The 16,403-nt window shown below is 36.7% G+C and overlaps 1 protein-coding gene across 1 annotated transcript; it reads right to left on the bottom strand.

Annotated features, from left to right (window-relative positions):
• Positions 1 to 480: 480 nt before the first annotated feature.
• Positions 481 to 1,982, bottom strand: LOC107594213 (class A basic helix-loop-helix protein 15-like). The gene is made up of 2 exons (XM_016284171.1): positions 1,834 to 1,982; positions 481 to 1,338 (listed from the first exon to the last, which is right to left on the bottom strand). Exon 2 carries the CDS (start codon positions 1,306 to 1,308, stop codon positions 754 to 756), a length of 555 nt encoding a protein of 184 aa, XP_016139657.1. The 5' UTR covers positions 1,309 to 1,338; positions 1,834 to 1,982; the 3' UTR covers positions 481 to 753.
• Positions 1,983 to 16,403: the final 14,421 nt, after the last annotated feature.

Below are 16,403 nucleotides of genomic sequence, written 5' to 3'. Positions count from 1 at the left end.
ATTGTGGGACATCCTTTAAGGCATTATTTAAGGTTGCTTCTGTACATACAAAGATATTATATGCAGGCATGAGAGAAACCACTGGAAAAAGAAAAGGATAATATAGTTTTAAATTATTAAATGTAGACAAATAACAGAGTAAAGAGTCATTATTTGGGTAAAGTAAACTCATCTCAATGTCATTAGGTGCATGGTTTGTGTCCTCTGAATAAATATGAAATCTGCTCCGAAACTTTGCATTTTTAATAAGAAATACTCACCCTGTTAAAGGGATAGTTCACCCAAAAATGAGAACTCTTATTGTTTACTCACCCTCATGTCATTCCAAACCTGTATGACTTTATTTCATGGAACACAAACATTGTTTTTTGTTTGTTTGTCCATACAATGAAAGTCAAGGGGTCCAGTGTTGTTTTGGACCCCATTGACTTTCACTATATGAGCATTGAGCAAAGCATCTTCTTTTGTCATGTTTTGGGGTGAACTACATTAATGACCAGCAGACTGTGTCCTTTCATAAGCCAAAGAGTTACTGCTAGCAATTTGGCAATGATAATGGCAAATAACTACCACATTGTTTGTGGGCGACATAATCGGTGCATATTCTGTACATAAATGAGCTTGTTTATGGACCAGCTTTAGCTTGTAAACTCGGGGTTATTCAAATAGACCCTTTTGTTAGTCTTCAGAGCTGGTATTCATCGTCATGCACGTATTTACACAGCGCTCACTGAGTCTGTGGCAGTGTGTGTGTTAGCTGCCCTGGCTGAAGCTGTGAATGTGGCTCAGGTAGTTGGACAGATCCTCCTCTCCCTCCTCCTGTAGATGCTGTTGATAACACTGCAGGAGCCGGGAGGCGTTAGTCTCCATGTCACTCTCGGCGTGAGGCAGGCAGGCGTTTGACATGCCCAGGATGATTGTGGTTAAGGACTTGATGTAGTTCTTTGCCAGTGTGAGAGTCTCGATCTTGGAAAGTTTCTTGTCTGTTTTGACGTGAGGAATGGCCTCCCGTAGGGCCTGAAAGGCATTGTTGAGTTTGTGCATCCTCTGCCTCTCTCTCTCGTTACTCTCCAGCCTGCGGACGTTGCGTTCCTTAGTGCTGCTGTGCAGTCGCCTGCGACGTGTACCCACGCGGGAACCGCCGTGCCTCTCACCCCTCAGTGTTCTCCATGTCCCACCCAACCTCACGGATGCCTCTGAACCCTCCTGCTCGCTGGAACCTGGCTCTGTTTCCAGCGTAAAGTCTGGGTCATCCTGTTCTGCCCAAGACTGTCTGCCCCGCTTTGACCCCTTTCCTTTGGACTTCATACTTGACTCACCCACACCCTGGTGTAGGCCCTAGGATATTATCATTCACATTTGATTGGAGGAAATGAACATGCAAAATACCATTATATATCTATATAAATGACTTCAATGAAGTGGATACTGAAAATATGTTATATGAAGATTAAGTACATCTCAAGTGCTCTCTGAATACTTAGTAAGCTTTAGCTTGTTTTAACATCCTGTACTATCTGTCTGTTTAGATTACAAGGCATTCTTCTAGATAGTGTAATATCCTTCCCTAACCTACACTGTGGTAGCATCTTATTTATCCCAGGTTAACAAAAGTGTAAACCTTTGTCAGAAAATACTGAAAAATCTACTATTGATAATAAAATACAGAAAAGTCAACTATTGATAATGTTAAGCCATAAATGCTGACATAATTAAACTAGATTCATCAAGTGAACAACGAAAATGCACATCGTCTCTATGCGTTGTCGCTGCTGTCTTATAAGCTGTCAATCATCGCTGCTTTTGGGGGGAGGAAAAAAAGTTTTTGCTTACCTCGAAATAAATTTCCACCAAACTCGTGGCGATGTCTGCGCGATAAGAGGCTTGCGGAGAGCGATAATAGTTGACGTGAAGCGCTGTTGTCGTCCTGACAGCCGCAGTCAGAATGAAATGATAACGGTCAGGCGCTCTACCTGTTGCTGCTCGACGTCCACGTAGCGCTTTTGTGGCCAATCAAAGGAGGGATCCGTTTGGTCTCGAGTCACCCATGAGCTGGCGCAAGCGTCGGAAATAGCGATCTGAAGCTTTGTTCACGCTTTCAGATGGTAATAGCGGTCTGTGATATAGCTGCTGTTACTGTAGGTGCTACACAGCCTACAGTGAGGATTATAAATGCTTTTATTTTAAAGCTGTGGACGGAGTTACCAATGCAAATCACATACTGTTGCATTACATTAGTGGGGACTTTTCATTGATAAACATCAAGTGCATGTAGCTTAAGAAAAGAAAAGAAAGAGAGAAAGAACAATACAGACATGGTAGCCTAGTGGTGGGTTTCATGCAGAAGATTGAATTGGTAGGTTGTACTATTTCTATGGTACTTTATCAAGTGAAACACTGTCTAATATTTGCTTAGTTAGATCTTTGCATTTCAAATGGCCATATCATTTAAACACTTTTCAGAGCTTTACTTTAAGGTGATGCCTTCTTGAGCTATATGGTTCTTTGGTTATTATTATAATTGCTGTTGTATTTTTGTATATATATATATATATATATATATATTTATTTTTTTTTTTTTTATTAATTTACATTTTGGCATTAGGTTCAGATATATATATATATATTTCACTTAAAAAAAAATATTATATATATATATATATATATATATATATATATATATATATATATATATATATATTTATTTTTTTTTTTTTTATTAATTTACATTTTGGCATTAGGTTCAGATATATATATATATATTTCACATGTTTTGTGTCAAAAATATCTTACTTGTGGGGCTGTGAGGATTATTTTTATTTTTTTCATGTTGAAATGTTGAGACACGCTGTTTTAAAGCACCAGAGCCATGGTTGTCTAAAGAACAAAATGTTAAGAGAATAAAAAGTCCTTTTTGGAACCTTTTGAGCCTCTCCTGTAAGTATCAGGCTTCTTACTGGAACCTTTATTTGTTTAAGTGTAGATGTGTGCAAAGAACCACCCTATTCATAAACTGTGGTATCAGACAGATCAAACACAGACATGTTTATTTTGTACCTGAATACGGCGAACCTGTTCTGAGTGCCTGCATTAAGATAAGTCCATTTTGTTCTCATTCAAATCTTCAGTTGTGTTTTATACAATATTTGCAGCATTGTATAAGGACGACTAGAAACATAATTTTGCATAAGGGATGGATACACATTTTTTATACATAATAGTAAGACAAGTAACGTGGCGTTGGACAAACAGGACATTTTCGCATAGTTTTTGGGAACAAGCACATTTCACACCTGTTTAATTCACAGCAGATATCAGCTCAAATGTTCCCTCCCCCACATCACTGATGGCCTTGGTCAAGCAGCGTTGGACACAGGCTGGGCAAGACTGACTCCCTGCTCTGGTCTCAGTGCTGATACTATGGAAACAGTTTCTATCTCAACCCTCAGTTTATTTAGTGTGGAACCTCCGGTATACACCACTTACACTGATAACAATCTGCCTGTAAGCACAGACAAAGCTTAGAAAACAGCCTCATACAAAACCATGCTTACAAACAGGCATAAAAACTATACAAACACAACTAAAGAACATCTGACCATTCATTCATGCAAATCCATCCAGGTATCCACTGTAATAATACTCTAGTTTATCAGCACTCCGTAGTACTGATATATTGCACCTCATGCATAACACACCTTTATAGTTTACAACTGTTCTACATTGTGTTAAATTTCAAGATAACTTTTTGATTTGCATACTTCACACAAAGGTATCTTTAAAGTCCTGCTCAAATTTCCCTTGAGTAAATAAGTCACTCATTAGCAACCCCATGCTAAGCGCTACATTCCAGCGAGGGGAGATTGTGAGATGTAAATGACAAATGAAAACATTGTCAGAAGCTTAATGGGGTGTTTGATGAGAACTTAAGGTCATAAGGGACCATGCACACAAACCATTTTGATTAGTAAACAAACATAATGTTTCATGGCTCAATCAAGGCCCAAAGCTCACAGCTGGCTGCCTTCAAGGCTAAATGCAAAAATAGCTGTTTAAACATGGAGCCTTTCAATGCTGCTCTGCAGACCTGATGTTTCTTCACACAGGAGAGTGTTTAAATGAAGTCAAAGTTAAATTGTTTCATTGAATGAATGCTTATTTAAAGGATTAGATGATGTTATGAAAACTGCTAATTAAAGAGACAGTTCATCCCAAAATGAAAGTTCATTCAAAGTCATTTACTCACCCTCATTTTGTTTCCAAACCCATATGATGTTGTCTTCTACACAAAAAGAGATATTTAGCAGAATGTTCAAGTTGCTCTTTTCATATGACACTTATTGGTAACCTGGGGCTGTAAAGCTTCAAAACTGACAAAAAGCAACATAAAAGCATTGATATGACTTGTGTGGTATATAAAATACAAGTCTTTTGGAGTGATGACATAATTATGTGAAGAAAAAAGACCAAAAGACTTGGTCAAAAGAGCAGCGTGTACATTCATCCTGCTTTTCCTGCATCATATGAGTTTGGAATGGCATGAACTATTCCAAAATTATCTGACATGCTTCATCCAATAACATTATGCTTAATAATGTTCTCTGTTTTGCTTCCTCACAATTACATAATGATTTTTTTTTAAACAGACCATCTAATTTTAGTGCTTATACACACATTTGATTCGCTAATCTGACCTGTGTAATGTGAGCAAATAGATATTTTTCGTGCATCACCCATTGATGTCATACTGCCACTTATGTCATCATCTGTGATCTGACTGGACAAAACAGCAGCCAGGGACTAGTGCATTAAAGCCTGACTCACGCAGCGTCATAAAAGGGGAAAGAGGGGGACATGTCAGTTTTTCCATGACCTAAAAGCTGGTCAGATGAGAGGGTGAAAAGTACAACCTGTTATGTCAGTATGACTTGAACAGATGCTAAGGAAATGCATCTTCATAATACACATACAGAAAACATCTGCCAATATATATATATATATATATTCAGGTGCATCTCAATAAATTAGAATGTCATGGAAAAGTTCATTTATTTCAGTAATTCAACTCAAATTGTGAAACTCGTGTATTAAATAAATTCAATGCACACAGACTGAAGTAGTTTAAGTCTTTGGTTCTTTTAATTGTGATGATTTTGGCTCACATTTAACAAAAACCCAACAAATTAGAATACTTCATAAGACCAATAAAAAAAAATGTTTTAGTGAATTGTTGGCCTTCTGAAAAGTATGTTCATTTACTGTACATGTACTCAATACTTGGTACACTCTTAAAAATAAAGGTGCTTCAAAATGTTCTTCAAGCGATGCCATTTTTGGTTCCACAAAGAACCATTCAGTCAAAGGCTCTTTAAAGAACCATCTCTTTCTTATCTTTACCCTAGCCTCAGTCCATTCCTTGTGAAGTTCACTCAAATTCTTGAATCGATTTTGCTTGACAATCATCATAAGGGTGCGGTTCTCTCGGTTGGTTGTGCATTTTTTCTTCCACACTTTTTCCTTCCACTCAACTTTCTGTTAACATGCTTGGATACAGCACTCTGTGAACAGCCAGCTTCTTTGGCAATGAATGTTTGTGGCTTACCCTCCTTGTGAAGGGTGTCAATGATTGTCTTCTGGACAACTGTCAGATCAGCAGTCTTCCCCATGATTGTGTAGCCTAGTGAACCAAACTGAGAGACCATTTTGAAGGCTCAGGAAACCTTTGCAGGTGTTTTGAGTTGATTAGCTGATTGGCATGTCACCATATTCTAATTTGTTGAGATAGTGAATTGGTGGGTTTTTGTTCAATGTGAGCCAAAATCATCACAATTAAAAGAACCAAAGACTTAAACTACTTCAGTCTGTGTGCATTGAATTTATTTAATACACGAGTTTCACAATTTGAGTTGAATTACTGAAATAAATGAACTTTTCCACGACATTCTAATTTATTGAGATGCACCTGTATATATAATGCGTGCCCATCTCACATTTCTGGTGAAGATCATACACTTGCAAAAATGGCCTGTAATATAACCCATTTAACTCATAATAATATTTTGCAGACCATGCAAAACATTAATAACCACTGATAAATAATAATAATAACAATGTAATGACTTTCCATTGACCAAATTAAAATAAAAAAATTATAATTTAACAGGAACAGAGACTTTTCTGCTTTTGAGAGAAAAGCAGGTCAACATCAACTAATCCTGCAACTGTAAGGGGATGCCTCTGAGCTTCAGAAGGCATGAATATGTGCAGTAGGTGTCTCCACCTGCTTTGTAGAGTTGGTTGTTTTCTTGTTAATGTGGATTGTGTCAAAACAGGAAATAGTGTGCAGCACACACACTAGCCTCCGTGCATTACTTGGTAGCAGTAAATATTTGTCTAGCAACACAAGACCTTCTGTTACGACGCTTCTTTTCACAGGAAACCTGTAAAACCACTTCACGATCTATCATTCAACACACTGTTGGAACCAAACAGACTTTACATAATTTTCCTAAAGTTCAGTTGGCTTTCCTGTAAATGTGTGCTGGTTTCAACTTTATCTTTGACTTAAATGTTAGCATTCAAATGCATAGTGCATCTGAGGTGCATGAGGGTATATTAACTTGCTTCCTTTTCACTGGTAAGGACATCTTTCTTGAGAGGAGTGTGTCGGCCTGTAGCAGGAGCATCATGCTGTAATGGACTCCAGTCAAAGACCTATGAGGGCCTATGTTTTGTTTTTTTTTAGCTGTGAGGCTACTAAATGATGCCTCAATGCAAAGGTTGAAAAAACTTTGAAACCTTTTACATTTGACTTACTGAGAGAGTAAGTGCTTTCAGCAGGTATTGCCAACCACAAAGGAATAGTTCACCCAAAAATGAACATTTGCTGAAAATGTTCTCACCCTCAGGCCATTTAAGATGTAGATGTGTTTTTGTTGTTGTTGTTTGTTTCTTTATCAGAACAGATTTTGGAGAAATTTAGCATTACATTACTTGCCATATAAAACTAAACCTAAATTTAATTTAATTTAATTTAATTTAAAACAATATATATTAACAATTAAATTTAAATAAGTTTTTAAAAATCTTTAAAAAGAGGTCATTTTAATAATATTAATAAAAATGCTGAATGATGTCCAGTTTCAATTTCTGTACTTGTGTAAATGAAAGTTTACATGAACCTTACTCATAGGCTATGGGGATACATAAGACAAGAAAGCTTTGGAAACACTGATTCAGAGTAACCGAATCCCACCATATATCAGTTTTATTAGTTGATTCGGTAAGCATGAAAAACAAGGGACGTTCAGAATCCACAGGTAAACATTTTTTACGGATTGCCAAACGTACTAAAAAGAGGTCATTTTAATAATATTAATAAAAATGCTGAATGATGTCCAGTTTCAATTTCTGTACTTGTGTAAATGAAAGTTTACATGAACCTTACTCATAGGCTATGGGGGTACATAAGACAAGAAAGCTTTGGAAACACTGATTCAGAGTAACCGAATCCCACCATATATCAGTTTTATTAGTTGATTCGGTAAGCATGAAAAACAAGGGACGGTAAACATTTTTTACAGATTGCCAAACGTAGATACAATCTTGTGAAATCCATCAATTATTTTCTCTGGCCCTCTTACTGCAGTGCTTGAATAAATATTGGTACCAAGCATCAGCGAATGCGCAATAGGAAACATTTCCCTGCCGTTGTCACTAGGCAACCTTGAAACGGATGACTCAGAGAGCTGACTCAATAGGTACTGTGACGAAGTCAGTCAAGAAACACACACACTCGTTCACTCACCATCTGTATGCATAGAGAAAATCTCTCAGTTGAGGTAGAGAACTAATCCATGCTTCTTTACCTACTGGCTCAACACCTCTGTGTTCAACAGGTGTGTGTCCATATCTTCTGACAGCCTCCACCCAGACTTCTCCACACCCTGTAAATAAATACAAGCATACACACCAGCAAATACCTACTTACTCGCAAACTTTGTTGAAATAGCTACTTTACAAATAAAGGTCCTACATTAATTAGCTAAGCATTTTAGTACATTTAATGAAGATGCATACCACCTTTATCATCTTGCCAGTTTCACTAGCTAAATGAAATTAACTTCATATTGTGTATGAAACATTGCACAAACAAAACTTTGTATGAAATGCATAGATCATTTCAGTGCAAGTTCAGACGACTGTATAAAGTGCTATTTTGAAAAAAAATTGTATGTGGAAACAATAGGCATTATGCAACAATAAATGTTTCGACATTGTTTCAACAATGACCTCATCACGTGAGTAGCATCCTTTCTCGTCTTGAAAATAAATATGGTTATTTTTTTTAATTCAGTGTAATAATCATATCTTAACATCTGGCAGTCTAACTAAATAGTGAGTAGTAAAAATATATAACTGTAATAATTTAAATTAAATTGTGTGAAATCCATCAATTATTTTCTCTGGCCCTCTTACTGCAGTGCTTGAATAAATATTGGTACCAAGCATCAGCGAATGCGCAATAGGAAACATTTCCCTGCCGTTGTCACTAGGCAACCTTGAAACGGATGACTCAGAGAGCTGACTCAATAGGTACTGTGACGAAGTCAGTCAAGAAACACACACACTCGTTCACTCACCATCTGTATGCATAGAGAAAATCTCTCAGTTGAGGTAGAGAACTAATCCATGCTTCTTTACCTACTGGCTCAACACCTCTGTGTTCAACAGGTGTGTGTCCATATCTTCTGACAGCCTCCACCCAGCCTTCTCCACACCCTGTAAATAAATACAAGCATACACACCAGCAAATACCTACTTACTCGCAAACTTTGTTGAAATAGCTACTTTACAAATAAAGGTCCTACATTAATTAGCTAAGCATTTTAGTACATTTAATGAAGATGCATACCACCTTTATCATCTTGCCAGTTTCACTAGCTAAATTAAATTAACTTCATATTGTGTATGAAACATTGCACAAACAAAACTTTGTATGAAAATGCATAGATCATTTCAGTGCAAGTTCAGACGACTGTATAAAGTGCTATTTTGAAAAAAAAATAGTATGTGGAAACAATAGGCATTATGCAACAATAAATGTTTCGACATTGTTTCAACAATGACCTCATCACGTGAGTAGCATCCTTTCTCGTCTTGAAAATAAATATGGTTATTTTTTTTAATTCAGTGTAATAATCATATCTTAACATCTGGCAGTCTAACTAAATAGTGAGTAGTAAAAATATATAACTGTAATAATTTAAATTAAATTGTTACGCAGAAAATGGAATGTCAAGTCAAGAACATTGCATCATGGGACATGGTATTCTAAGAATTGTGTTTCAGGTATGACATATTTTTGTAGGCCAAAACCTGGAAATATGTTAGCAAAAAAAAAAGTCTTAAAAAGGCAGTAGCTAACAAGTTGCCAAATGGGACTGCAGAGCTTGTTTTCTGCAATAATCCAAAAGCCAATGGAAAAACATTTTGGGGTTTTTGTCGAGGGAACCAGGGTGATGCTAACTTCCGGGATGGTCTACAAAAATGTGTCATTACAGCAGAACTCTATACAGAGTATATATGCAGTTAATATGCGGATTTTATTCTCAACCTGTTAATTAGAATGTTGCATCCTTCTCATGGGAATTTCATAATTTTTGACTTTACACCTCCACAACTTTCCTCGTTAACAATTACTTAATAGTAATTGTTAAGATTGATGTGGTTTGGAATTGGTAAAATGGAAAAATCTTGGAAAAATCAGAATATTGACTTGACTAATAATTACGCACTCACTGTAGTCTGTAGTAGTATTAATTTGTAGAGGTTTTTGGTCCTTTTCTTTCTTCAGTAAACAAAATAAAATAACAGCATTTGCTTAGACCAAATTCCACAAAGACTTCCAGGCCCACCTCAAGACTCGGTCTGTAAAGCTTTGTGCTCTTTGTCATGCATGTAACTCAATCAGACAAGGCCCTGCAGTGGGGTTGAAACAAGGCAAAGTGTGGCGCCCTCTGCAGGACATTATCCAGAAACACAACCTCAAACTTAGGACACGCAGTGGCCAATCGTGAACACAACACCTTATAAAGAATACTAATGGAATCTCAAACTGACTTTTAATTGCACTGTTGCAATTTACGCTTTTTCACATTTAAGTATATATATAAATATATGCATATAATTAATATAGTCTGCAGTTGCATCAGTAAATAAACCATGTAAAGTATCTTTGCAGAACATAATTGCCACTTAGGCTATTTATTGTTGTATAAGAGTGAAATATTTATATTATACAGGTATAAAACATCAATTTAGCCTAATGCCACCAGTACTGAGGCATCTTTGCTCTGCTGTCCGACTGTGTGCGGATCAGGACGAGGGAAGCTCCATCTCTGAGGACACATGCACAGGATGTCCAAGGTGCTCCTCTGGCAACAAAATCACTGATGCTGGAGTTTTACTCAACACACTCATTCAGCATCAGGATATTGTTCCCAGCTGGCAACAGATTAATTCACACGCATATACACATACTCATCAGGCCTGAGTGTGGGGAGGAGCAAACATGCAGCTGGTAGTTCAATCAGACGCATGACAAGAAAGTACAGGGAGCTTCGGGTTTCTTCCTCGGGAATTTCGTACACTTGTGATGGTTTTGCACCAAGCTTCTGAAACCGAAGACCTAACGGCTTCCATTAAAATAACCAGCTAAAAGCACTGGGACAGAGAAATTGGAGCAGATTAATTCTTATGTCATGCCCAGGTGCTGTTCATTTTAATATATGTTTCTAAAGAGACTATATGATATAACATATTAGAAATACCAATACAACTCTTTGTGATATAAATGAAATTTGGCTTATCAGACACAAGAAACCAAATCATCTGGGATCATTTTTCACTCTCAGTAAAAAGCGCTTCTCTAGTCTTAATTTTTCATAAATCATCAATATGTGCTCACCCTGAAGGAAGTTGTTGCACTACAGACCTTGTAGGGGTTCTGAAGCCTATAGCATGCTACCAAAAAGGGAGGAGGTTCACTATTTTAAGTGGGTTTGTGCTGATCTTCCCACCAATTGAGTGGTAACACTCCACAAAAAAATGGGGCCCAGAAGCTCACGCTATCCTTTTACACATGAAGAGCAGAATCATCATATCCCTCAAACAGATGATAAGTGACACCAAGCAATCCATGAGAGCTGTGTAATTGGACGCCTTTGGGCTTATTCTGAGCATGCAAATCAGAGCCAGTGGCGCGGAGAGTTACATGCCCCACTAAAACAACAACTCCATTCGTCTGGTGGCCCGCTGCATTCTGGGTAGGGGACAAAAATGAAACGTCAGCCTTGGCTGTCGTAACCTTTTTTGGGAAAGTTGGGAAGTGCCTCGTACAGCAGCTCTGGTGTACAGACGGCCTGAATAGTGTGAGTAATTCAAGATGGATTTGTAAACACAAATATATTACCACCTTCTGCTTAAATTAAAACAGTGTTGTACATTGCATCATTAATTTATGTGTTTATAAATCAGCCCAGGGGCCTGCCAATAACATTGCAAGCCATTTGAATTTAATACAGCATAAATATCACCACAATTATTTTCTTAGTTTCAGCTCAGCATGTAAACTTCAAATCCCCTTTTTTATTTAATAATAAATATGTTCAAAATGAAAAAAATTTCATTTAAATATTGTTTAAAAAAAATGGTATAATTATTTATTATGCTATTTAATGTAAATAATTTTATAGTAAATAATGCACATTCTATTCATATTTATGCAAACACCACACATAAAGTTCCAGTGGACAGGGTATCTGCTTATAACCTTTGGCTGTTTAATCACTGTTAAGTCAGTGTTATTTTAGTATAATCAATATACTATTATATTTTTTGTTAATTTTGAATTGGATTTTATCTTTATATTTTCTGATTTAATTTTAAAGTTTAAGTCATTATTAGTAGTATTATTTAAATGTCTATATAATTTTTAGTAAATATTTAGTTTATTTAGTTTGAGTTATTTTAGTACATTAACTGAAAATGAGAAATGTTTATTTCATCATTATTTATTATTTTATTTCAAGTAATTGTTTTTATAGTTTTAGTATTAATTAACAGTAGTGACCCTGATCTAAGGATGGGTTGATTTGGTACTTGGTGTGAACTACTGAGCAGTCTAAATTAGAGTGGTAGGAAGTTGGCTGCTAGCCAGAGATGCAACAGGGAGGCCAGTTAGGGCTAACTCCACTCTAACTATTTACAGTCCTCAGTCAGTGGTGTGAGATGACTGAGGATGCATGAGGATGAACATGTTATCTGACATAATGTTTTCAGAGCCCAAAATACCTAACTTTGTATAAGCTATGTTTATAATAAAGTTGTATGTTAAATTCTGTTGTTGTAATACATTGTAAAAAAAAACAAAAAAAAAACAGTAATGCTACAAAATTCACAATATTTTTCAAAATCCTACCCTGATTAGATCAAACAGTAATTTGAAGGAGATGTTGGTTGTTTGCCATTTAAATAAAATATTTAAAATACAAATACCTTAATATTCAATTGTGCGGCAAGTGGTCATAGTGGATCCTAAGGTGAAGTGTCTTCACGTGTGGCTCAAAGATTTCAAATACAACTTGACAGTGGATGCAGAATACAAGTTATTTTAGATTATTTCTGTTTAGCTACCCAGGTGATTGCACATACATGGGCAGGGATGTTCGGTAGATTTCTCTATATGCTGTGTCACTATAATTTAAAAATAAAAAAAGCTCTGTCAGTCTCGGCAGTCTGCCTGCCTTTGCTCTGCAGTCGTGGATCAGGTTTACAGGTCCTGTGGGTGAAAGGACATACCAAGAAAATTATTACTTTTTTTTTTTGATATTCCACAAATCAGTTTATTCAGAAAGACTATTACAGTATGCACATATTCTGAGCTGCTTTTATGCTAAATAAATTATATATGCCCAAGAAATTATATAAAATGAGAATAAACACAGAAAACCATCTGCTAAATAAATAGAACGCCAGGTATTTTGGAAGGCACCCATAAATCACTGAAATCATCTGGATCTTACTACTTTATCTTGTTGTGAGTTTCGTTAATAACTTTCATGAAGCATGTTAACTCACATTACTACATGATATAATGCTAATCAGATCATTAGTTTCATTTAGTCTGTTGAATGGTGTGATATAGGAAGGTATGGCAATAAAGAAAGAAAGACCTGGAATGAGATAAATTATGTGAATATTTTAATTAAAGATCAAAATGAATCCTATATAATAAAAACTTTTATTCAACTTTGATATTGAGTCTAAAGTGTTGGATCACACATCTGCAACCCTTGCCCTATAATCTCTAAATACTAGTATGTTTTACTCACTGGGACTTTCTATTTTCCCCTCTTCTCTGTGTTTACAGGATTGAGTTTATGCAAAGAAAAATGTCACCTGTTTTGACGTCTCACTTACTGGAGCACTAAAACTGCCGGATGAGATCTGTACCAGGCTGAGAAAATGTACGTGATCTCAAAATAGAGAAAGGGGAAAAAAACATTTACAGGATGAAATGCAATAAAAATGCGATGCCAGATTTGTATCCAATGTCATAGCTGTATGTAGCCTTTCTGCTAAGTGTGAAGTCCATCCAAGAGATACTGTAATACTCATAAAACTAGAGCCAGGCTGTGGCAGCTCAGGGAAGCCCCAAAACTCACTTAGTGAAAGATACTTGGAACCACTTTAACAGACTGACTGATCAGTATAGCACATTTCACAGTTAGCGCTATGCTAAAAGTTGTAGCATTCTTTAAAATCATTAAGAACAAAACTGGCAATGGAGAGCATTCCACAAACAACAGATGGTGTGACTTTACACGCAAACAGCAATTCCCATAATGCCATGAGGGTGCAATCTGTTTGGTGAGCTTAAAAGGAGACAAGCATTGTTATTTTAACATTGCTAAGTTGACGATCAGTATTGGCTCATTTGTGTGCTAAGCACAGCCGCTAAGCAATTTTAAAATGTTTACAAATCATTATTAGCTGTTTTTGAGAAGCTTGTTTTTGCATTGCCATCTCATTTTAGAATCAGAACACTCTCAGCACTAAACCCAGGTCATCAAAATATCACTTATGGCATTTATAATCCATTCATAATCAGTCTGAATACTGATCTATTCAGCTTTATGGAATATAGCACATAGACTATTCTGAAGAATGTTTTTGTCTATTCAATAAAAGTCAATGGGGACAAAAGTTGTTTTGGACACTATTGACTTTATTTGTATGGATAAAAACATTTATTTTGTCTGTTTTCCATGACAGCTTGAGGGTGAATAAATGATGACAGAATTCTAATATCTGAGTGAATTGTCCTTTTAAGTAAGTCACAAACAGCTTGCAAGGACTCTTTCTGCATGTCAGCATGGCAATGGAAAAGACCGGGAGCTCATGTGGGGGCTTTTCTAAATTTCATTGGCACGAAACCAACTGCTCACAGGCTTTGTTGGATAAAGAGTACATGAGATCCACAGTGTGAAGTGTCCAACTCTGTGGCATGATACGTGAGTGCCGTTACACAACTGTTCCAAATCTTGGTGCATGATCTCATTGTGCAGGTCCAGGACTCTCTCTGGACTCTTGCCACATTTACAGGCCCCCAAGGGGCATATCAACGATCAGCACAAGGGGAATTCGCAGCCTGATAGGCTGAGCCTAGGCTGCTCAATTAGCGCCTTCGTGTATTTCACAGACATGGAAGTGGGGCAGTCTATGGCCACATCACTCACGTGAAGGGGGAATCGTGGGATCGGAGAGACAGGTGTTGTGTAAGACCTCATTTCATCTGTGTGTAAATCAGACGGTGAGGAAGAATGCCCAAATGTGCTCTAAATGTGTTTGTTTTGTGGGAGCCTTCAGATTTACGGCTAATGATGTGATCTGGGCCGAGGTCACTTCAGGGTGTCCATACATGCACACACAAACATTCCAACCTACACACACACACTTGGTGTTGAGTGATTGATGCTAGGGAAGAGGAGGGGCAGGAACTGAAACTGAGGCGGTCGTCTTGACTAAATCTGAGAGTCCCATCGGCATGCTTCCATCACAGCTGGTCAGCTGGAAATAGACAGAGATGCAACTAAACCCGAGAGACGGGGAACAGCACAATCTGTGTCCTCGCTTATGATACACACAATCAGCTTTAATTAGGGACAGCTTTTGAAAGGTATTCCCATCCTGAGAGTCCCTCATTGTATACGTCTAATGCTCTGATGACAATGCCGTTGGCACGTCAAGAGCAATTGATGATACATCAGACAAGTTGTAAATCTATCAAGAGAGACTTAGTAAGAAATCTCAGCCTGTTACTGAGAACCTTGGCATGGAAAAAAGCGTCTCAAAATAAAACAGGGTGTGCTCCAGACATGTAATGATTTAAATACAGTAATTGCAACACATGGCTCACTTATCAGCTTAATAATCATTTCTTTTAACAACCCCCTGACAAATTTAATGAATGTTAGTGAAAATAACCAAAAGGAATAAACGAATACATGGGTAATTGGTGCATAAAGTGTGCATCTTAACATCAAAATTTAAAAGGATATCTCACACAAAAATAAAAATTCTGTTTACCAATACACCATTTACCTTCATTTCCAAACCCGTATGACTTTATTAAACACAAGAGAGAATATTTTGAACAATGTTTCACCTGTTTCAACTAAATGACTAAATAAACTTCTTTTAAAATATCTAATTTTGAGTACATATTAACAGAATTTTAATTTTGAAAGGCACCCGTTCCCCTAAAGGTATAAGGGAACCATGAAGGATCCACCATCATTATTTTAAATGGTCCTTTGATGTGACAAATACATTTGTGTGACAAAATGCATGTGGAAATCATTATTAAAAGTAATGTCATTTTCCAGAAGTATTTCCCCAAAGCATCAGCTACCTAAAAATTGCAAAATCCTTACTTTTAGGTACATCACCTTACACAAAAAGGTTTCTAGTAGTACTTTAAGGGTACACATTTCTAAGGCGACTAAAATGCACCTTTTAGGGGTAAGTAAGGTACAACAGCTCAACATGTTCAGTTATTAAAAAGAGTTGCCATACATTCCATAAAAGAGGGAATATACACTCTCCAGCAATGAACAAGCACCATTATGGTTTAAACACACTATTTTGGTCCAAAAGCAGCAAAAGCAATGCCCTTGTCATGAAATACACATTTACACAGTCATTAAGGCTGTTCTTAAAACAAGACTCAAAGAAAAGCAAGGCATTTAATATTTTCTACTATTTGTTCAAATGTACAAATATGATATTATACCAACTAATGGTATATTCTAAATCACATTAACTCACCAGGTAAAATC

Source organism: Sinocyclocheilus grahami, unplaced genomic scaffold (assembly GCF_001515645.1).
Source record: "Sinocyclocheilus grahami isolate Dianchi unplaced genomic scaffold, SAMN03320097.WGS_v1.1 scaffold180.1, whole genome shotgun sequence".
In the NCBI taxonomy this organism is placed as follows: Eukaryota; Metazoa; Chordata; class Actinopteri; order Cypriniformes; family Cyprinidae; genus Sinocyclocheilus; species Sinocyclocheilus grahami.
This window is presented reverse-complemented; position numbering and strand designations above follow the sequence as displayed.

What these genes read in the sequence shown, in the direction of transcription:
- LOC107594213 (XM_016284171.1), bottom strand. Translation starts at nt 1,308, where the DNA reads ATGAAGTCCAAAGGAAAGGGGTCAAAGCGGGGCAGACAGTCTTGGGCA.